Below are 23,098 nucleotides of genomic sequence, written 5' to 3' on the forward strand. Positions count from 1 at the left end.
AAAGGTCAATGGAAGAGTTAATGGCAGTGTTAAGTATCCAATTAAAAAGGATCAAGGGGGAAGCATATGTTGGTATCGTTTTGTTATAATCACTTGCAAAGGCCAACAAAAAGCACCATCTACCTGCATTGAGAAAGAAATGAGAGAAAAAAATCAGTAAACTTAACTAAAGATCTTGCACAAATATCACGTGGAACATTAAACCATTTATTATAATGATGCTCAAGCAGAAGGACAACATAATATGTAACTGTGGAAACAGAAATTAAAAACATCCTAATATACTGATGATGCAAATAAACCCGGGTTTGCAACACAACCGTTTAGATTTGATAAAAGCAAAATACTGCGGATGCTGGAAATCTAGAACAAAAACAAAAATACCTGGAAAAACTCAGCAGGTCCGACAGCATCTGCAGAGAGGGATACAGTTGACGTTTTGAGTCCGTATGACTCTTCATCTGAACTAAAAAATATAGAAATGAGATGAAATATAAGCTGGTAGAGGGGGGTGGGACAGGAGGAGCTCGATAGGGGGCCAGTGATACATGGAGGCCAAGAAGAGACTGCCAAAGATGTCATAGACAAAAGAACAAAGGGGTGTTGACGGTGGCGATATTACCTAAAGGATGTGCTAATGGGGACATTAAGGGTAGCAAGCAGGACAAGCTAGTGGCAGATGGCCCTATGTGGGGGTGGGGTGGGGGGAAGGGATCGAAATGGGCTAAAAGGTGGAGATGAAACAATAGATCGAAATAAATTTAAAAATAGGTGGGGAAAGAAAAATATATTTGAAAAAAAATTATAAATTATTGGAAAAAGGGGGATCGGAAAGGGGATGGGGGAGAGAGTTCATGATCTGAAATTGTTGAACTCAGTATTAAGTCCAGAAGACTGTAAGATGCCTAGTCGGAAGATGAGGTGCTGTTCCTCCAGTTTGCGTTGAGCTTCACTGGAACATTGCAGCAGGCCAAGGACAGACATGTGGGCATGAGAGCAGGGTGGTGTGTTGAAATGGCAAGCGACAGGGAAGTCTGGATCATGCTTGCGGACAGACCGAAGGTGTTCCGCAAAGCGGTCACCCAGTCTGCGTTTGGTTTCTCCAATGTAGAGGAGACCGCATTGGGAGCAGCGAATGCAGTAGGCTAAATTGAGGGAAGTGCAAGTAAAATGCTGCTTCACTTGAAAGGGGTGTTTGGGCCCTTGGACGGTGAGGAGGGGGGAAGTAATGGGGAAGGTGTTGCACCTTCTGCGGTTGCATGGGAAGGTGCTGTGGGAGGGGTAGGTGTAGATCCCGCTTCCTGTAAGGACTCCATCCCATTCTCTCAGTTCCTTCGCCTCCGTCACATCTGTTCTGATGATGCCACTTTCCAAAACAGTTCCTCTGACATGTCTTCCTTCTTCCTTAACCGAGGTTTTCCACCCATGGTGGTTGACAGAGCCCTCAACCATGTCCGGCCCATCTCCCACGTATCCGCCCTCACACCTTCCTCTCCCTCCCAGAACCATGATAGGATCCCCCTTGTCCTCACTTATCACCAGCCTCCACGTTCAAAGGATCATCCTCCGCCATTTCCGCCAACTCCAGCATGATGCCACCACTAAACACATCTTCCCTTCACCCCCTGGCGGCTTTCCGCAGGGATCGTTCTCTCCGGGACACCCTGGTCCACTCCTCCATCACCCCCTACACCTCAACCCCCTCCCACAGCAGGACTTTGCAGGGTCGACAGGGCTGAGTTTGCTGTCGTCTTTTCCGGTGCCTAGATTGATGCCAGGTGGTCCGTATGGTTTAATTCCTTTTTAGTGACTTTGTAGCAGTTTGATACAAATGAGTGGCTTGCTAGGCCACTTCAGAGGGCATTTAAGAGTCAACCACATTGCTGTGGGTCTGGAGTCACATGTATGCTAGGCCAGCTAAGGACAGCAGATTTCCTTCCCTAAAAGGACATTAGTGAACCAGATGGGTCTTTACAACAATTGACAATGATTTCATGGTCATCATTAAACTTGTAATTCCTTATTTTTATTGAATTCAAATTCCACCATCTGCCGTGGCGGGATTCGAACCTGAGTCCTTTACCCTGGGTCTCTGGATTACTCGTTCAGCGACAATACCAATACGCCATCGCCTCCCTGAATTCTAGACTCAAGTGGGGCTTGAACCTACAATCTTCTGACTCAAGAGGTGAGTGCTACCACTCAGAGAAGCTTACATTTGTCAAACTGTTCCAAGAGTACCAAACTGTTGTGGTGTTAATTTTCAGTTAGATTAAATACAGAAAAAACATATTTGGAGGACAATCATCTTCTCAGCCCCCCAAAAGAAAGACAATACCATTGACATTTCCAACTATTGAGAGAAATTAATTTAGATCGTTAATGCTTGAAGCTCCTTCATAAGCTGTGAGCATTGTAGATTTCCGGCAATGCGCTTCTGATAAATTGAGGTTCTCACTCTATTCACATTTTAACCACACAATTGACTACCAAATGAATCACTGTCCATGAATCTCAGTTGTGAATCTTGGCTAAGAATTTGCACCAATACGGCTCTTGACCAAACACTGACTACAAAGTAAATGGAAATACTGAGTTATGAAAAGTCAGTTTGGTATATTATGCATTAGACAGTACAGAAGAAAACGATTGTATGACCATACTGCTAAAACTCTAAAAGAAAAAATAACCAGTAGGATGCAAAGCTGACAATGTAGAGTTTGTTCCAATTTATACTGAATGTTGGCAGTTCATAGATATCCACTTCCTGCTATTTCAATTATGAATCACATCTCACCTCCCATTGTGAACATCTGGAGTTCAGTCTTATTAACTGAACTGTACAATTCAGGACAGCTGCTCCTATTCAACTAGAATTTCTATATTCAAATCGCTGTCATTATAAAGTCTAGCAGATAAGATCAAATTAGAAAGTGATATCTACTGTAATTCACTTAGTATTATAAATTTTGAAAAACTGATCTATGAATTATATAATCCTTCTGACTCAGGCTGGGCAAGATCCAGGCAACACAACTGCCCTTGGGGCCTAGCATCGCAGTCCAGCAGAGTCAGATTGAAGCAGGACACACCCCTTTGTTATGGCACTAGCTGCCATAAACCAGATAAGTTAAAGGTCGCATTGAAATTGACAGGCCAGGGAGAAGGTTAAGTGTTGGAGGGGGGGTCGAGCTGGTTTGGGAGGGTGGAGGGTGAGGTCAGGTCGGGGGGGGGCTGGTTAGTTGGGTGGTGGGGGAGGGCAGTAGGGAGAGTCCCCTGCAAGGTCAAAGGTGTGGGGGAGACCTGTGGCGGGGGTTCAGTCTAGGTCTTTACAATAGTTACTTAGAAGTTAGAAGAGCTTTCAATGATTCTTCTAACCTTTGAGTAACTATTTGTGTAACACAACCAAAACCTTCCAATCTTTGCGATTTAAATCGCATTTTCGGATCGTTCCCAGTGTAGGGCAATTGCCCTGAAGGAACTTGCACTTCTGGGCAATTGCTGTGCAAACCCTTACCTGTGAAGTTCCAAGAGGGATTCCCCAATGCATCTGTGGGTTACCCTCCTATCCGAAGCTGAGGAGCTCAGAGGTTACCTCCAACGTTTCTTCAGTTCCAAAGAGTCATCAGATTGGACTCAAGACGTTAACTGTTTCTCTCTTCACAGATGCTGCCAGGCCTGCTGATTTTTTCCAGCATTTTGATTTTATTTCAGATCTTGCCTATCTGCAGTATTTTGCTTTTATAGCTATGCCAGTAGGTTTGGCTGACAAGAGTAACGGCAGTAGCATAGGACAAATATACTCATTGTGCACATGATAAGCTATCCTTATAGTCTTGGAGCTGGTTTAAATTAGCCTCATGGTTCATGCTAAAAGTATTACACTAAAATTATGGTAAATAAAACTATATTTAGTGAAGCGATTGGCATCAGCTATCTTTAGTAGCAAGTGCTGTTATTTTGAAAATGGGCATTTATGTACTGCAAAAAACTTTCTCAATCTTGAAGAACCAATCGAGATTATCATCAACACCTAATCACCTGCAACAATGTTAATAACTTTGGAAATTTGGCAGGGGATTAAAAAAAACTGGTGTGCCAAGTACTGTGAATCTGTTCCTAATGACAGCCTCAGATCATGGACAACCATGTGAGGAGGCGGTGGCGTAGTGGTAATGTCACCAGACTAGTACATGGATTCAAATCCCACAATGGTGGAATTTAAATTCAGTTAACGAATCCTGAATTAAAAGGCTAGTCTTGGTAATAATGACCATGAAAACATTGCTGATTGTCGTTGAATGACCTTTAGAAAAGGAAATCTGCTGTCCTACCCTCTGGAATGGTCTAGCAAGCCATTACAAAGCCTACAAAAAGGAATGAAACAAGACGGATCACCCGGCATCAACCTAGGCACCGGAAACGACAATTTGGGTGCACCTACTGCACCCACCCCGCAACTCAGCTGATGAATCAGTGCTCCTCCATGTTGAACGCCACTTGGAGGAAGCATTGAGGGTGGCAAGAGCACAGAATGTACTCTGGGTGGCGGAATTCAATGTTCATCCCAAGGGTGGCTCAGTAACAACACTACTGACCGTGTTGGCTGAGTCTTAAAGGACATAGCTGCTAGACTGGATCTGTAGGAGATGGTGAGGGAACCAAAAAGAGGAAAAATCTTACTTGACATCGTCCTCACAAGTCTACATGTCTCAGATGCACCTGTCCATGACAGTATTGGTAGGAGTAACCACCGCACAGTCCTTGTGGAGACAAAGTCCTATCTTCACATTGAGGATACCTCCATGTTAGCTCCATGTTATGTGGCACTACCATGGTAAACGGGATAGATTTCGAACAGATCTAACAGCTCAAAAACTGGGCATCCATGAGGCACATCAACAGCAGCAGAATTGTATACAGCCACAATTTGTAATCTCATGGCCTAGCATATCCCCTCTACCATTGCCTCAAGCCGGGGTATCAACCTTGGTTCTATAAAGAGTGCAGGAGGACGTGCTCAGAACATCACTAGGCATAGCTAAAAGAAAATGGTGTCAGCTTGGTGAAGCAAGAACACAAGGCTACTTTTGCATGCCAAACACCAAAAGCAGCACACGATAGACAGAGCTAAGTGATCCCACAGCCAATGGATCAGATTTAAGCTCTGCCATCCTGCATCCAGCCGTGAATGGTGGTGGACAATTAAACAGCTCACTGGAGGAGGCCACTGCATAAACAACCCCATCCTCAATGATGAGGGAGCCCAACACAGTGTAAAAGACAGGTCTGAAGCATTTGCAACAATCTTCAACCAGAAGTGCCAAGTGGGTGGTCCATCTTGGCCTCCTCCTGAGGTCCCCAGCATCAATGATGCCAGTCTTAAGCCAATTCGATTCACTTCACGTCATAAAGGAACGGCTGAAGGCACTGGATACTGCTAAGGCTATGGGCCTCAACAACATTCCAGCAATAGTACTGAAGGCTCCAGAACTTGCTGTGCTCTTAGCCAAGCTGTTCCAGTACAGCTACAATGCTGGCATCTACCCGGCAATGTAGAAAACTGCCCAGGTATGTTCTGCCCACAAAAAGCAGGGCAAATCCAACCTGACCAATTACTGTCCCATCAGTCTACTCTCAATCATCAGGAAAATGTTAGAAAGGGTCATTGACAGCGCTATCAAGCAACACTTACTCAGCAATAACCTGCTCACTGGTGCTCAGTTTGGGTTCCATCAGGGCCACTCAGCTCCTGACCTCATTACAGCCTTACAACCTGGACAAAAAGGCTAACTCCTGAGGTGAGGTGAGAGTGACTGCCCTTGAGATCAAGGCAGCACGTGACCAAGTGTGGCATCAAGGAGCCCTAGCAAAACTGGAGTCAATGGGAATCAGGGGGAAAACTCTCCAATGGTTGGTTGTTGGAGGTCAATGATCTCAGTCCCAGGGCATCACTGCAGGAGATCCTCAGGGTAGTGTCCAAGGTCCAACCATCTTCAGCTGCTTCATAAAAGGCCTTCATTCCATCATTAGGTCAGAAGTGGGGATATTTGCTGATGATTGCACAATAATCAGCACCATTCACAACTCCTTAAGTATTGAAGCAGTATGTGTCCAAATGCAGCAAGACTCATGCTTGGACTGACAAGTGGCAAGTAATATTTGCACCACACAAGTAGTGCTGGGCAATGACCATCTCCAATAAGTGAGAACCCAACCATCTCTCCTTAAAGTTTAGTGGCATTACCTTTGCTGAATCCCCCAATATCAACATTCTGGGTGTTACCATTGACCAGAAACTGAACTGGACCAGCCATAAATACTGTGGCTAAAAAAAAAAGGTCAGAGATTGGGAATTCTACGGTGAGTAATTCACCTCCTGACTCCCCAAAGCCTGTCCACCATCTACAAGGCACATGCGATGGAACACTCTCCATTTGTCTAGATGAGAGCAGCTCCAACAACACCCGAAGCTCGACACCATCCAGGACAAAGCAGTCTGCTTGATTGGCACGCCATCCACCACCTTCAACATCCACTTCCTCCACCACTGATGTACACACTCCTGCCACTGTGCAATCTACAAGATGCACTGCAGCACCTCACCAAGGCTCCTTCAATAGTACCTTCCAAACCAGTGGCCTCTACCACCTAAAAAGGGCAAGCGCAACAGAGGCATGGGAACACCACCGCCCACAAGTTCCCCTCCAAGTCACACACCATACTGACTTAGAACTATATTGCTGTTCCTTCACTGTTGCTGGGTCAAAATCCTGGAATTCCCTCCCTAACAGCAGTGTGTGTGCACCTACACCACATGGACTGCAGCAGTTCATGAAGGTGGCTCACCACCACCTTCTCAAGGGCAATTAGGGGTGGGCAATAAACGCTGGCCTAGCCAGCGACATCCACATCCGATGAATTTTTTTTAAAAAATCCCATGGGGTCAAGTGGACGTGCATCTTCTAGCTTGCATTATGAACAAGGTTGCTTGTGGAAATGGGACAGTGGCTACAGGGATGAGACAAACCCAGATAATAATCCATTAGTCATCACAGTCTTCAGACTCAGAGACAGTGCATACTTTGAACATTTTTGTGACGTGTGACATCACGCTGTTTCCCATGTTTTAAGTTTTAAAAGAATTTGGTGTATTGAAGGCCGTCTATAGTTCATAATTTATGAGTGTCTGTGGTTTCATCGTGGCCTTTGTATATTTCCAATGTATTTTTTTTTGCTAGCATTCTTCCTTTATGACTTTCCGTTTATACATGTTCACTATGAACATTCTGTCCTACAGGCCATAACTGTGTCATTTAAAGTCTGACCATTAAACTTGTTCATAATTCTGTTCAAGTAAAATGGAAGCATCTATAACAATTTAAGTTTCTCTTTTTAAGAAAATTTAGAAGAAGAATATATCATGAAACTACCAAAGAAGTAAAATTCAATTAAATCATGCATGTGTACATCATCTCATTTAGGATGCATGTCCCTTCACATGTTGTGTCCTATCGATTTATCAAAATAAATGGTAAACCTGGGATGGCATATAGCATTGCTACACTACTTCAATGGGTTACAATGGCAGTAAGATGCAAGTTTTCCATGTATAGTTTTTATTTTTAGTAGTGACATCAGAGGAAGTAGAGAGTTGAAACCATGAGGTTTCCGTATTGCAATGAAGGGGACCATTTACGTTTTTTTTATTCATTCGAAGGATGTGGGCTTCACTGGCTAGGCCAGCATTTATTTCCCATCCTTAATTGCCCTTGAGAAGATGGTGGTGAGCTGCCTTCTTGAACCACTGCAGTCCATGTGGCGTAGGTACACCACAATGCTTCACTGATGTTAGTTTTGGGAGGTATATTAGCTACCTGAGCATGCAGATGGAGCCTTAGCTTAAATGCCTCATGTGAAAAATCAGCCTAAATTTTGTGTTCAAGCCTGGGGGTTGGACTTGAACCCATGACCTTCTGATTCAAGACCAGAGTACTATCACTGAGCCCTGTTGACTCAGTATTAAGCTGCTGATAGATTCTACTTATAAGTCCCTTGCAAATGTCAGGAGCATACATTGTTCAATTATGGAACTGCAACCTATGATTTATCAGCCAACAAAAAGAATGGATAGAAAAGTCACAAGCTGGTGGTGAGCAATTTTGTGTTAAACACAGCCGTCAATTTCTGGCTGTGCAATTGTAGAACTGCAGTCTATGAATTATGAGCCAACAAAACGAACGGATGGAAAGTCACTGGCTGGCAGTCAGCATTTTATGTTAAACGCATCCTTTAATTGCTTGGAGTGCAGAAGTGGAATATTTACCTGTCATCATTTACCACCCAAGATCTAGATTTATACTAGCAGTCTATAAAATTAAAGAAAAGCTAGGGATTTAATGGCACAACTAGTTGGCATGCTGTTCTTTTCTCTTTGGATCTTTGGTATGAATCCAGTCCAAACTGATGGAATAAAGGTGTTCTCTGCTGGTTGTTAGTTTTCCACACTGAGTGAAGATGACTTAAAATCACTAATTGCCAGCAGAGATGGATCTACAACAAAATTATTTGCAATTTGGCAAAACTGGCAATCTCACTCAAAATGTAGCTGGTCTGGGAATTAGAAACCCTCACACAGATGTGCACTTGTGAAATTAAGATACATCTTCAGGAGAAAAGCAGAGACAGCTTTACTTAGCATCTGTCTATTTTGTAGCCGAGAAGAGAGTATTTTACAGTAACATTGGGTGCACAAAGTGTCAAAATATCCCACTCACCAAAAACAATGAAGAGGTGCAGCTTGCCTTTCTTAAAATATTTTCATGGTCTCAACATGGTGTCATGATAATATTTAACCATCAAATTACTTCCGTTTGTATGACTCTTTATAGCTCTCAAACTACGATTAAAACTGAATTTTCTACTGTGTGACATCAACCATTCAGGGGATTTTGACACAAATATTGTCTTACTGAATTCTTTAAGCTTTTAAAATATTGGCCAGATTTTGCAGTCAAAATAGCAGGGAGGTTAATGGTAGTTGTCATTACTTTATCATAAATTTGACAGAAAAATTCAGATGAGGGGCAGGTGCTGAGTTAAATGGCAATAACAAATGTTACTGTCCGAGGTGCATCACTTTTCCATTAGCTTCACAAAATAGGGTTTTGCTGTCTGGCTCTACATTGAGATGCATTGAATGGCATGAACTTGCTGCGCCTGTGTAGTAGCTATGAACTAAATTCCCCAAAAGGTTGTCTTGTCATTGTAAGTACAAGCATCTTGTAACAACATGATAACCTTCAAATTACTGCCAGTCAGCCTCTTTGAAAAGAGGTTGAAAATTATTATTAGAAGTGTGAATCCTCATTTCATTAGGTATTACTTGCTGTTAGAGGTTTTGAAAGTAATTGATTTGTCATTGAATTCACCCATTTGCACTTTCCTCTTAGTCATTGTTTATTTTTGATCCTTAAATCAGATTGGTTAAGGAAATGCACAAATGTTTGCCCCATTCAGTCAGAACCTAGATGTCGTTTCAACTTGCTGCATCATTATCAGCTGGCAGTTTCAGTAACTTGTCACGCAAATTTTGAAAACCTAAAAAAAGTGCAAGGGCAAATCCAGCTGACGGCAGATGCTATTCGATGCCCTCGTGCAACCAAGTTTAGATCAAGTCTAAAGAAGTGACCAGAAAGAAATAAAAAAAAAAATTAGGCATGATTGGTATTCAGCTGATCATATTTAGTGTTTCCATTCAAAAAAAAAATACAGAAAAGACAAATGAGTTGGCTTTGTGCTTTCCATTTTATTTTCATTTAGGTGTTAACTCCTAATACACTCTATCCTTACTTAATGGTCCTTGGAAATTTTTTCTTATTCGTTCATGGGATGTGGGTGTCGCTGGCTATGCCAGCATTTATTGCCCATCCCTAATTGCCCTTTTTCAGAGGGCATTTAAGAGTCAACCACATTGTTGTGGGTCTGGAGTCACCTGTACATATGAACATGAGCAGGAGTAGGCCATTTAGACCCTTAAGCCTGCTATGCCATTTAATAAGATCATGGCTGATCTGTTAGAAACCTGAAATCTGCATCCCACCTACCCCTGATAACCTATCAATTACCTCCTTGCTTACCAAGAATCTATCCACCTCTGCCTTAAAAATATTCAAAGACTCTGCTTTCACTACCTTTTCAAGAAGAGGGTTCCAAAGACTCTCAACCTTCTGAATGAAAAAAATTTGCCTCATCTTTGTTTTAAATGGGCAACCCCTTGTTTTTAAACAGTGACCCCTAGTTGTAGATTCCTCCACAAGAGGAAACATCCTCTTCGCATCCACCCTGTCAAGACTCCTCAGGGTCTTATATTTTCAATCAAGTCGCCTCTTACTCTTTTAAACGCCAGTGGATACAAGCCTAGTCTGTCCAACCTTTCCTCTTAAAACTACCCACCTATTCCAGGTATTAGTCTGGTAAACCTGCTCTGAACTGCTTCCTTTCCTACCTATCTTTTTGTCATCAGCAAATTTGGAAACCATCTCTTCAATCCCTTCATCCAAGTAATTTATATAAATTATAAACAGTTGAGGTCCCAGCACTGATCCCCGTGGCATGCCACTCGTTACATCTTCCCAACCTGAAAAAGACTCATTTATACCTACGCTCTGCTTCCTGTTAACCAGCCAATCTTCTGTCCATGTCAATATGTTACCTCCTATGCCATGTGCTTTTATTTTCTGCAATAACCTTTGATGCAGCAGTTTATCAAATGCCTTTTGGAAATCTAAGTACAGTACATCCACCGGTTCCCCTTTATCCACAGCATATGTTACTTCCTCAAAGAAGTCTAATAAGTTGGTTAAACATTATTTCCCCTTTACAAAACCAAGTTGGCTCGCCCTGATGATCTTGAGCTTATCTAAATGCCCTGCCATAACTTCTTTAATAGCTTCTAACATTTTCCCTATGACAGATGTTAAGCTAACTGGCCTGTAGTTTCCCACTTTGTCTCCCTCCCTTTTTGAATAATGGAGTTACATTTGCTATCTTCCAATCTAATAGGACCTTCCCCGAATTTAGGGAGTTTTGGAAAATTAAAACCAATGCATCAGGTATCTCACTAGGCACTTCTTTTTAAGACCCTAGGATGAAGTCCATCAGGACCTGGGCTCTTGTCAGCCCGCAGCATCAACAATTTACTCAGTACCACTTCTCTGGTGACTGTAATCTTCCTGACTTCTTTCATTTCCTGGTTTATAGCTGCTTCTGGGATGTTAGTTGCGTCCTCTATAGTGAAAACTGATGCAAAATACCTCTTCAATTCATCTGCCATCTCCTTGTTTTCCATTATCAATTCTCCAGACTCATTTTGCTTAGGACCAAAGTTCACTTTGTTAACTTCTCTTTTTAAAATATTTATAAAAACTCTTACCATCTGTTCTTATATTTCTGGCTAGCTTTCTCTCATACTCTAATTTTTCCCTCCTTTTTCGTCTTTTAGTCATTCTTTGCTGTTCCTTATATTCTGTCCAATCTTCTGGCCTTCCACCTATCTTTGCACAATTATATGCTTTTTCTTTAAATTTGATACTAGCTTTAACCTTTCTGGTTAACCATGAATGGTGCGTCCATCCCTTGGACTTCTTACTCGTTGGAATGTATCTATTCTGTGTAATCTGAAATATCCCCTTAAGCCACTGCATCGCTATTGACCTATCCCTTAACCTAATTTGCCAATTCACTTTAGCAGATCAGTTTTCATGCCCTCATAATTACACTTACTTAGTCTCAGACCCACTCCTCTCTCCCTCAAACTGAATGTAAAATTCAATTATATTGTGGTTGCTGCTACCTAGGGGCACCTTCACTATGGGCAGAATCTTCTGGTAGGCATGCAGGGATGGGCTCCGCACGCTGACGCGTAAAATGAGGTGCGGTGATATCGGGCGTGCGTCCTGTCACCGCGCGTCATTCCGATCTTCAGTTTGGCGGGCGCGCACTGGAGTTGGCTGCGCACCCGCCGAACTGTCAAAGGCCTATTAAGGCCATTAATCAACAAATTGAAGCAGTTGTCAGGGCTGCCTGTCCAACCTTAAGGTTGGCAGGCAGGCGAAGAGCCGAGGCAGCCTTTGTGTTTTCCGTGGAAGCTCATCCACGAGCAGGAAGAGGTTTCATGAAGGGTTTATAACCTTAATAAAAATTTTTATTAAAGTTCATTGACATGCCCCCGCTCATGTAACACTGTCACATGAGGGGACATGTCTGAATAATTTTTTTAATTCTTTTTCTTCAAGCTCTCATAACCAAATTAATCTCAGAGGCAGCTCCGTGCCTCGGGGAGATTTCAGCGCTCTTTCGCACACATGCGTGAAAGAGCGCAGGCCCCGACTCTCCCTCCTCCCCTTGCCCGCACAAGTAGTACTGAGTGCTTCCGGGTGCACGTCACACTGGGCGGGCCTTAATTGGCCCACCCATGCAAAAATGGCGGCGCGCAGCCGATTGAGGGCAACGATCAGCTGCGTTCCCGCCCACGTCCACTCCCGCCCAGCCCGGCCGACGGGGAGAAGATTCTCTCCTATGAGATCATTAATTACTCCTGTCTCACCACACAATACCAAGTCTAGTATAGCCTACTCTCTGGTTGGCTCCAGAACATGCTGTGCTAAGAAATTATCCCAAAAACATTCAAGGTACTCCTCATCTAGGCTATCTTTGCCCATCTTACTTTTCCAGTCTATATGTAAATTAAAATCTCCCTTGATTATCGCCATGCCTTTCTGACAAGCTCCAATTCTTTCTTCCTTTATGCTCGACCCTACCATGTGGTTACTGTTTGGGGGTCTGTACACAACTCCCACAAGTGACTTCTTGCCTTCACCATTCCTCATCTCTACCTAAACCGTTTCCACATCCTGGTTTCCTGAACTTGGGTCATCCCCCTCTATTGTGCTAATACCATCATTAACTAACAAAGTCACCCTTCCACCCTTTCCTTGCTTCCTAAGCCAGACCAGGTAAGAACAGGTTTCTTTCCCTAAAGGACATTAATGAACCAGATGGTAATACAGACATGCTTCAATGAGTGCCCAGCAATAACCATTAAATTCAACAGAAATATCAATATGATTACAAAATAAGGCAGCTGGGATGAATAAAAAATAAAACAAATGCAACATTTGCAGAATGCGGTATCACAATTATTATAAGTCACTGAGGTAACTCTGATTTCACCACAAGGGTAGGAATTTGGCTGAGTGGGTCATCTGCCTGATTTTAATGCCAATCATTTCAATGGAATTGAAAACAGACAGGTTCTATAATGAGTGGTCCACTTTGACAGGTTTCCAACAATGTGGCGAAGACAAATATTTATCACAATGTGAAACCAAAGGGAATAATGCAAAATAGTTTCCATGGTAGACTGTATTGTTTCAACACCAATGACATAGCTCATAAACATACCTGCATTGGACCTGGAATACATGATAACACTCGCTCAATGTTCTCAGTAGTTACTTCTACATCATTCACAGCAATTAGAGCATCACCTAATGGGCAGAAGTCCAATATTAGTACTTGTTACTATTTTAACAATTTAGGAAATTCACACAACCAACATGCAAATACTGCCTTAATCTTCAATTATTTTCCAAACTCAGTTACTAATATACCACTTTATTTTAGGGATTACACTCATTGCAGTGAAGTCAACTGCAGATTCCCCCATAAAACTCTGTATTGAGCTCTCAATTTAAGTTGAATCGGTTTCAGCCAAAATGTTTGGTTCTTAATAATGTTACAATCCCTGTGGAGACTAATGGTGAAAGAACCCATTTTCCCAAACGACTCCATTGGAAAAAAACCCAATGGGCAAGATTTAACTTTTTAAAAAAAACTTTTACTGTAACAATCAAACTAAATTCATTAAACATGAATTAACAGGCAAATTATATTTCACAGAAACTATAAGATTACACTTTTAATTGCTGATACAACAAAGATAGGTCTCTCAGATTTCTTCAGTAATCCCTTCATCATATACGGCTACCAAGTCCCATAAAACTGTTCTTCCTAAGTAGAATTTCAGTTTAATTCATTCATGCAGGAGTTAGGTCCAAAATCCCAACTAACAACAGCCACCTGAGTTTCACGGGTGGCAATTGCCACCAAAAGGCACACCGTTCTGAATCCTTCAAAACATTTGTTCTCAGAATCAGCCATGCCATGACTTTCCACCTTAGCAGTCTTACACTCCCAGCTTTAAAGCCACTTTCGTGTTCTCTGTTCTCTTCTGAAAACAAGCTGCCCTTTTCAGAGCCCTGCTTGTTCTGACCTGTACTGTTCAGTTCCTGTTCTTAATCTCATCTCCTTCTGCTGAAACAAAAACTAGACTTTTAAATTAAACTAAACAGAAACATAATTATATTAATTCTGACCCAATGGGCTGAAATCCGATCTCCCAATCAGCTGTTTCCCTAGCAACGGAAGGCACAGGTTAATTTCTCAGAAATAATCTTACAGCCAGAAATCCAGGGTTACATCTCACTTCTTGAAAACTAAAGCTTAGTTTCACTATTGCTAGGGAGTATCCTAAAGATACAGGCTTTAAAATAATTTCATCGCAATACACAGAAATAAAAATAAACCCTAATAAGCCAAACAATTCCCCACACCATTCCGGAATGCTTTGAAGTGTTTTAATGAAGAATGACAGGTTGCTTGCTGATCTTTAGCCAGCAAACAGTATGCAGAACAAAAAATATTAGAACATTGGGCCTGAGCTTTCTCAGAGTGACAATCAGCATCAGGCGGCCAGTACACTCCTGGCTCTTTACATTAATTTTTTTCCCAGCCTGTCTCACCCAACTTTCCAACTCAAGCCAGGTGAGATCCGAGAAGTGCAGCGCGTCACCGGGGCTTAGCGTCGAAGGACAGCTATGTCAAAACTATGTTGAAGGGAAGGAGGCTATGCTCCCTTTTTCCTTTTACAGTTGTAGTTGCCATAAGCCAGGTAAGTGAAAGGTCCATTGAAGTTTAAAGGCCCTTGACAAACAGGGAGAAGGTAAGCATATAAGGTAAATGGGTAGGAATTGAAGGGTTGGAGGTGGTGGGTCGGGCCTGACAGGCGAGAGGGGGCAGGGGTAGGAAAAAGAATCCAAATGGGGGTGGGGAAATCCTGTGGGATTGGAAGTTCCTGTTTTTGGGGGGGGGGGCGGGGGGGGGGTGCAGGTTAGTCCCTTAGGGATATGGGAAGTCACGTAGTGGGGGTAGTTGGTGGGGGGAGGGGGCAATGTTAGCCTAAGACCCTTGGGTAGGTCCCCAATACAATGGTGTCCTGGATCTCCGAAGTTACAGCCCAATAATTTAGATCATAGGCAAGAAAACAAAGTGCAACGGAGAGTAACTGCCTTAGAAATTTGAGAATAGCGATAGAAGGACAGTTATTTAGATTGTAGAACATTGCTTTCTACCTTCCTCCAAAGTAAGTAAGTGTCAGCCATGGCTCAGTTGCTAGCATTCTCACTTGAGTCACAATGTTCCAGGTTCAAGTCCCACTCCTGGGCTTGAGCACAAAAATCAAGGCTGACACTCCAGTACAGTACTGAGGGAGGCAATGTAGGAAGTGCTGTCTTTTGGGTGAGACTGAGGCCTCATCTGCCTGTCTGGGTGAATGCATAAGATCCCAAGGCACCTTTTTGAAGAGCAGGGAAGTTATCACTGGTATCCTGGCCAATATTTATCTCTCAATCAACATTCAGTTTCTCACTTTCTAAGGTGTAGGTGGTTTGTTTTTTCTCTTCCAAAGTGCGTCACCTCACATTCAACAATGTTGGAAGTTCATTTTCCACTTAATGACTAGATAATCTGTTTTCATTTATCACATTGCTATTTGTGGGAGTTTGCTATATTGCACCAGTCACTACACTTCAAAAGTACTTCATTGGCCGTGAAGTGCTTGGAGACATTTGGTGTTTCTGAAAAACTCTACATAAATGAAAGACGTTTTTTCTTTCAATGATCACTCCTGGAACCACTGCTATTCATAAAAAGATATTAGTGGCCTGGATTTAAGAACAAGTCAAAATTTGCAGATGATACCAGAATGTGGGATATGGTTAACACTGAGGAAGAATGCAATATAATACAAAGACATTAGAAAACTTGCAGACTGATGTTGACTTTCCACTTAACTGCCCAAAATAGATGAATGAGAGATGCTGTGCTTTGGCAGCAAAACAAATATCACCACATCTCAGAAAGACAGAAACTGAATGGATACAACAGCAAAGGGACTGAGGGATACAAGTGAAGAAATCATTTAAAAGTAGCACTGCAGGTTAGCAAAGCAATTAAAAATAACAAAGCACAGGGATTTATTTTTAAGTGCGTATAATTAACAAGCAGTATTTGTGAGGCCGCATAATGCACAGTTCTGATCTCCATACTAAAAGTGCTGGAGAACGTGCAAAAAAGATTTATATGGATGGCACCAGGAGTGAGTGATTACAACTATTGGGAAACATTGAACAGATTGGAGCTTTATTCTTTTAGAAAAGGAGAAGACATATGGAAGACCTGATAGAGATCTTTAAAATTAATAGGTTGGACAGGATAGGTGTGGTGTGGAGAGAGTGCTTCCACTTGTGAAAGAATCCAAAAGTAGGGATCATAAGGATCATAAATTAAAAGATAAGTACTAAATAAATCCAACAGGGAAATAAGGAGAAATTTATTTATCCAGGGAATAGTTAGAAAGTGGAACTTGCTACACAGAAGCATAGAAAATAGAAGCAGGAGTAAGTCATTCGGCCTTTCGAGCCTGCTCCACCATTCAATAAGATCATGGCTGATCCTCTATCTCAACGTCATGCCCCCGCTCTCTCCCCATACCCCTTGACACCTTGAGTCTGGAAATCTATTTCTTCTTAAATATATTCAATGACTTGGACTCCACAACCCTCTGTGGTAGAGAATGCCACAGGTTCACCACCCTGAGTGAAGAAGTTTCTCCTCATCTCAGTCCTACCCGCATCTTGAGATTGTAACCCCTTGTTCTAGACACCTCTCCTCCCCCCCCCACCAGTCAGAGGAAACATCATCCCTGCATCCAGGCTGTCCAGCCCTGTCAGAATTTTAAACGTTTCAATGAGATCCCCCTCATTCTTCTAAACTCCAGTGAATGAAGGCCTAGTCGGTCTAATCTCTCCTTATACAACAATCCTGCCATCCCAGGAATCAGTCGCTGCACTCCCTCTATGGCAAGTATATCCTTTCTTAGGTAAGGAGACCAAAACTGAATACAATGCTCCAGGTATGGTCTCACCAAGGCCCTGTATAGCTGCACTAAGACATCCTTGCTCCTGCACTCAAGTCTTGTCACAATGAAAGCCAACATACCATTTGCCTTCTTAACTGCTTGCTGCACCTGCATGCTTGCTTTCAGTGATTGACATACAAGGACACCCAGGTCCCTTTGTACATCAACATTTCCCAATCTATCACCATTTAAATAATACTCTGCCATTCTGTTTTTCCTACCAAAGTTATATTGCATCTGCAGTGTACTGGCCCATTCAACTTGTCTAAATTACCTTGAAGCCTCTTAATCCCCCTCACCACTCACATTCCCACTTACTTCTTGTGCTATGACACAAAACTAATTGAGAAAAATAAGTTAGCTAGTTTTCTTTTGAAAGCATCTAAGTACATGAGAGAAAAGGGAATAGAAAAGTATGCTGAAAGACTCAGGCAAGGTAGATGGAATGGGAGGAGATTGTGGGGAGTATAAACAACAGCACAGACTAGTTGGGCAAAATATCCCATTTCTCTGCTGTATATTCGATATCATTCCTTATAAAATGTCCTTTCCTTATAAGTTGATTGGCCTGTTGCATGCCGTCCCGTTCTAACAAGCTGATTTGGTCGCTAATGGCTTTTATGATTTCTTTAGATTAGTTGATTGTAGCTTTACCAAATTCGTCAAAAGCTGAAAGCTTTCAGAGAAATGTTACCTCACTGGTGTGTCCTTCCAGTTACAGCAGAGGCAAAAGGTATATTTTGTTCATTCATTTGAAAACAATACAAATTTGCACATTTGGGAATTTACTATAAAACTAAATTTCGACATTTGGACCTATTATTATTCGATAAGATCGATATACATCTTTTTTTTGTCTGAATTATCTCAGAACAATGCAGAGATGACATTAGCTCCAAATCTACAACAGGTTTATTTACAATACTTTAAAACATCTCAGAGCTCATAGGATTTGGCAGCAAATAGAGGTTAATGGGTATGATCTTATAGCCAAAACAGAGATATAGTTACAAGGAGATCAAAACTAGGAACTAAATATTCAGGGTATGAGACTTTTCAAAAGGACAGGCAGGGAGGAAAGGATGGTGGGGTAGCCTTGTTAGTACGAGATAGAATAAGTATGATAGCAAGAAATGATCTTGAATTGGAAGGTGTAGAATCCATATGGGTAGAGGTAAGAAATAAGAAGGGGAAGATGACACAGCTGGGAGTAGTCTATAGGCCTCCGAAAAGTGGCTATGCTGTAGGACAGAGAATAAATCAGGAGGTAATGAGGGCATGTAAAAAAGGCAGTGCATTAATCATTGGTGACTTTAATCTTCATGTAGATTGGGAAAATCAAATGGCAGAGGTAGCCATGAGCAAGAATTCATAGGGTGTATTCGGGACAGTTTCCTAGAACAATATGTTGTGGATACAACCAGGGATCAGGCTATTCTGGATCTGGTAATGTGTAATGAGGCAGGTTTAATAAATGATCTCAGAGTAAAAGATCCCCGAGGAAACAGTGACCATAACGTGGTAGAATTTAACATTCAGTTTGAGAGTGAGAAGCTTGGGTTGGAAACAGCTGTGCTAAATTTAAATAAGAGTAATTACAAAGGAATGAGGGCCGAGTTGGCTGGAGTGGACTGGGAAAGGAGTTTAGCAGAAAAGACGGTTGATGAACAAAGGCAGACGTTTAAGAAAATAGTTCATGACTCTCAACAAAGATATAGCCCAGTGAGGTAGAAGGATTCAAGGAAGGGGATAAACCAACCATGGTTAACCAAGGAAGTTAAGGATAGTTTCAAATTGAAAGAAAAAACATACAATGTGGCAAAGATTAGTGGTAAGCCAGAGGATTGGGAAAGTTTTAAAAACCAACAGAAGATGACCAAAAAGTAATAAAGAGGGAGAAAATAAACTTTGAGGGTAAACTAGTAAGTAATATAAAAACAGGCAGTAAGAGCTTCTTTATATATGTAAAAAGGAAGAGAGAGGCCAAGGTCAATATAGGCCCCTCAAAGAATGCGGCTGGGGAAATAATAATGTGGAGCCAGGAAATGGCAGGGGAGTTGAATAAATACTTTGCATCAGTCTTCACAGTAGAAGACACTAATAGCATTCCAAAAATACGAAATAATCAAGGGGCAAAAGGTGGGGGGAATAAATACAATAACTAATCACTAGAGAAAAAGTATCAGGGAAACTAATGGGGCTAAAGGCCGATAAGTCCCCTGGACCTGATGGGTTGCATCCTAGGATATTAAAGGAAGTAGTTGCAGAGATAGTGGATGCACTGATAGTAATCTTCCAAGAATCTTAGATCCTGGAAAAGTCCCGAACGACTGGAAAACTGCCAATGTAACACCCTGATTCAAAAAGGAAGACAAAAACAGATAACTATAGGCCAGTTCGCTTAACATCCATCATTGGGAAAATGTTAGAGTCTATTATAAAGGATATAATAGCAGAGCATTTAGAAATGCATAATATAATCAAGCAGAGTCAGCATGGCTTCATGAAGGGGAAATCATGTCTGACAAATTTATTAGAAATTTTGAGGTGATAACAAGCAGGATAGATAAAGGGGAACCAGTAGATTTAATATATATGGATTTCCAAAAAGTGTTTAAGATACCGCACACAAACTCTTCTGAACCCCAGTTTCCTATGTAAAAAAAAACAGAAGGTTCCTTTATTCCTTATTCTACACCAGAGGGGGACTTAGCACACCCTGCTGGCTGTTTATTTTTATATATATAGCACTTCTTTTTAAACTAAAATGTCCTTTTACAAAAAAGCATAAACGTTAAACACAAACATCACATCTCCTCCTCCTTTAGCCAGGAACAAATCAGTCAGGTGAACTGCAGATTTGCTTTGGTCTAGAGAGGAGTGTTGGCTTAGGTGTCTCAGTTTGTTTGCTTAGAAATGGAAGGTTCTGCTGTTCTGCTCATCTCTGTTCAGGTTCAACAGTTGCAGCCACAGGTGCTACAGGTTTGTCAGCTGAATCAAGTTGGGTTTCACCAACTGGAGCAGATGTTTCCCAGAAATCTTCCACCATGACTGGAGATCCCTGGAAATTTGGTTCCTTGGATTTGGCTTCTCTAATATGGTCACTGTGTCTCTTCCAGATTCCACAGGAAGATTCAACATCATAGGTCCTCAACTCTTGATGATTCTTCCCAGGGGGCATTTTGGTGTTTCACAGTAATTTCAGACCCAAACAGACTGATCTAGATTAAACCCATGAGCTGGTTTACTTGAGTCATGTGAACTCTTCTGATCAAGTTTCCTTGAACCAATCTTTCCTTTCAAATCTGGACACAGCAAATCTATTCTGGTACGCAGTAGTCTTCCAAACATCAGCTCAGCAGGAGATACGCCTGTTGCTGAATGTGGAGTATTGCGATACATCATAAAAGTTCTTTAGCTTCAATTTCTAATCTGTTTGCGTCCTCCCTTTCAATATGGCTGTTTTGAAAGTCTGGACAAAGCGCTCTGCCTCACCATTTGAGGATTGGTGGTAAGGAGAGATAAAAATCTGTTTGATCCCATTGTTTTCAGGAATGTTAGAAATTCACTTGATGTGAACTATGTGCCACTGTCAGACACAATCTGCTCCGGCAATCCAAAAGTAGTGAACACATTCTGGAGACCATCAATGGCTTTGCTGAAGTAGTCGACTTCATGGGAATAACGAGGCCACTTTGTGCGGGCAACCACCTCAATCAGGAAAAGTATGTCCAAGAAGCGGTTTGGCGCATGAAGTCTCTGCCATGAGTGGTCAGGCCAAGCTCATGGATGTAAAGGGGCAGGTGCAAGAGAAGCCTTCATTTCTTGGCATAGAAGGCAATTACTGACCATGCCTTCGATGTCTTTATCCAGGTGTGATCACCATATATGTAGATGAGATAATGCTTTCATTTTGACGATTCCCATGTGACTGAGGTGAAGTTTTTCTAACACTCATGTTTGGAATTTTGGAGGAATAACAACTGATTCCCCATAACAAATAACCATCTTGCAGAGTCAGCTCAAATCTACACATGTAGTAAGGTTTAAGCTCAGTAGCCACTTCTTGAGATACATACCAACCCTTCTGTGTGTACAGGAAAACTTTGGAGAGTACAGCATCCTTCTGCGTTTCAAGTCAAATTTGATCCACTTTAACAGGTAACATGTCTATCTGGTTCACATTGAAAGCAGTGACTTCACTTCAGGTTGTGGGGCTGTGCTGTAACAGAAGTCTGGAAAGTGCGTCTGCATTTCCATGATTCCCAGTAGAGTGAAATGTAATTTTTTTTTTTTTACTGGTAAGCAGATAAGATCAGTTCCCACCTTTGGAGGCGTGCAGTGGCAAGTGATGAGGTTTGTGACTTTGGGGTAAGCTACCAGGTCAAAGGCTTAAGGTCTGTAATTAACGTGAATTTACGCCCATACAAATACTGGTGGAATTTCTTGATTCCATTGATTAATCCAAGAGCTTCCTTCTCAATTTGGGCATAATTTTGTTCTGCCTTGGACAACGTGCATGAGGCGTATGCAATGGGCCATTCACAGCCATCAGGAAATGTGTGGGAGATGACAGCTCCAACACCATACCCAGATGCATCACAAGCCAGGCTGACAGGTAACTTTTCAACGAAATGTGCCAGGACTTTAGGAGGAAGGAGCTCTTGCTCGTTCCTTGAAACTTTCCTAACAGGCTTGTGATCAATTCCATTTGGCATTCTTCAGCAGATTCAGTGCTGCTGCCTTGGTAGCCAAACCGGAAACAAACGTGCCATAGAAATTCACAAGTCCCAAAAACGATGTGAGCTGTGATGCATTCACCACTGCCTCCACCTTTCTGGTGAGGTTGAGGTGCCAGTTTCATTGATTGCATGTCCCAGGCACTCCACTGAGGGCTTCAGGGATGAGCATTTGGATTTCTTAGCAGATGCTGTATTTTTTCAGTCTACGCAGGACCCTACCTAGGTTCTCTAAATGAGTTGGGAGGATTTTCCCACTGATGAGCATGTTGTCTTGGGAGCAGATTACACCAGGGAGGCCCTGCAATATTTTGTCCATGGCCTGCTGGAATAAGGCTGGTGATGACAATTCCAAATGGTAGTCATTTGTATTGATATAGACCTCTGTATACTTCCTGGAATCTTTACTCAGCTACATTTGTCAAAATGCCTGTGATAGATCAAGTTTTGTGAATAATTCACCTCCATTCAGAGCAGTGGGCAGGTCCTCAATTTTCAGTAGCAGGTACTGATGCACTTACAGGAAAGGACTAATGGTGATTTTATAGTCACCACAAATTCTGATAGACCCGTCATCCTTCGCTACTGGGACCGTTGGAGTTGCCCACTCTGCATAATCAACTTTCTCAATTATCTGAAAGTTTTCAAGTTGTTCTGGTTCCTACTTGATTTTCTGTTGCATTGAGTAGGGAACTGAACGTTGTTTGAAGAGCCTTGGAGAAGTTTTGGTTTTCACAGCAAGTGTGGCTTCAATGTCTTTAATAACTCCAAGACCTTCTTTGAGGACATCAGTATGCTTGTCTAACAAGGACTGCAACATGGGGTTGCATTGCACCTTATTTATTTTATTCCAGTCCAGCTGAATTTTTTAGCCAGTCCCTACCCATAAGTGATGGACGATCCCCTTTCACAATGATAAGTGGCAACCTTGCTATTTGATCTCCATATTTAGTTAATTACAGCAAACAGATCAAAACTTGACAGGTAATCACAGCAGGACAGGAAGAAGTCCAAATATGGTTAAATCAATGGAAGGCAA

At 42.0% G+C, this 23,098-nt stretch overlaps 1 protein-coding gene across 6 annotated transcripts in view; it reads right to left on the reverse strand.

Annotated features, from left to right (window-relative positions):
- Window positions 1–23,098, reverse strand: part of intu (inturned planar cell polarity protein) — a 186,205-nt gene that overhangs the window by 116,629 nt on the left and 46,478 nt on the right. For all 6 annotated transcript variants that reach the window (XR_013576316.1, XM_078539673.1, XM_078539679.1 and 3 more), the window contains exon 3: window positions 13,465–13,550. Coding sequence is in view for 5 of the 6 variants with exons in the window: in XM_078539673.1 (XP_078395799.1) it covers window positions 13,465–13,550 (86 nt within the window). In the remaining variant the exon portion in view is untranslated. The remainder of the gene's footprint in view (window positions 1–13,464; window positions 13,551–23,098) is intronic.

This window comes from Cetorhinus maximus, chromosome 1 (assembly GCF_964194155.1).
Source record: "Cetorhinus maximus chromosome 1, sCetMax3.hap1.1, whole genome shotgun sequence".
Taxonomy (NCBI): Eukaryota; Metazoa; Chordata; class Chondrichthyes; order Lamniformes; family Cetorhinidae; genus Cetorhinus; species Cetorhinus maximus.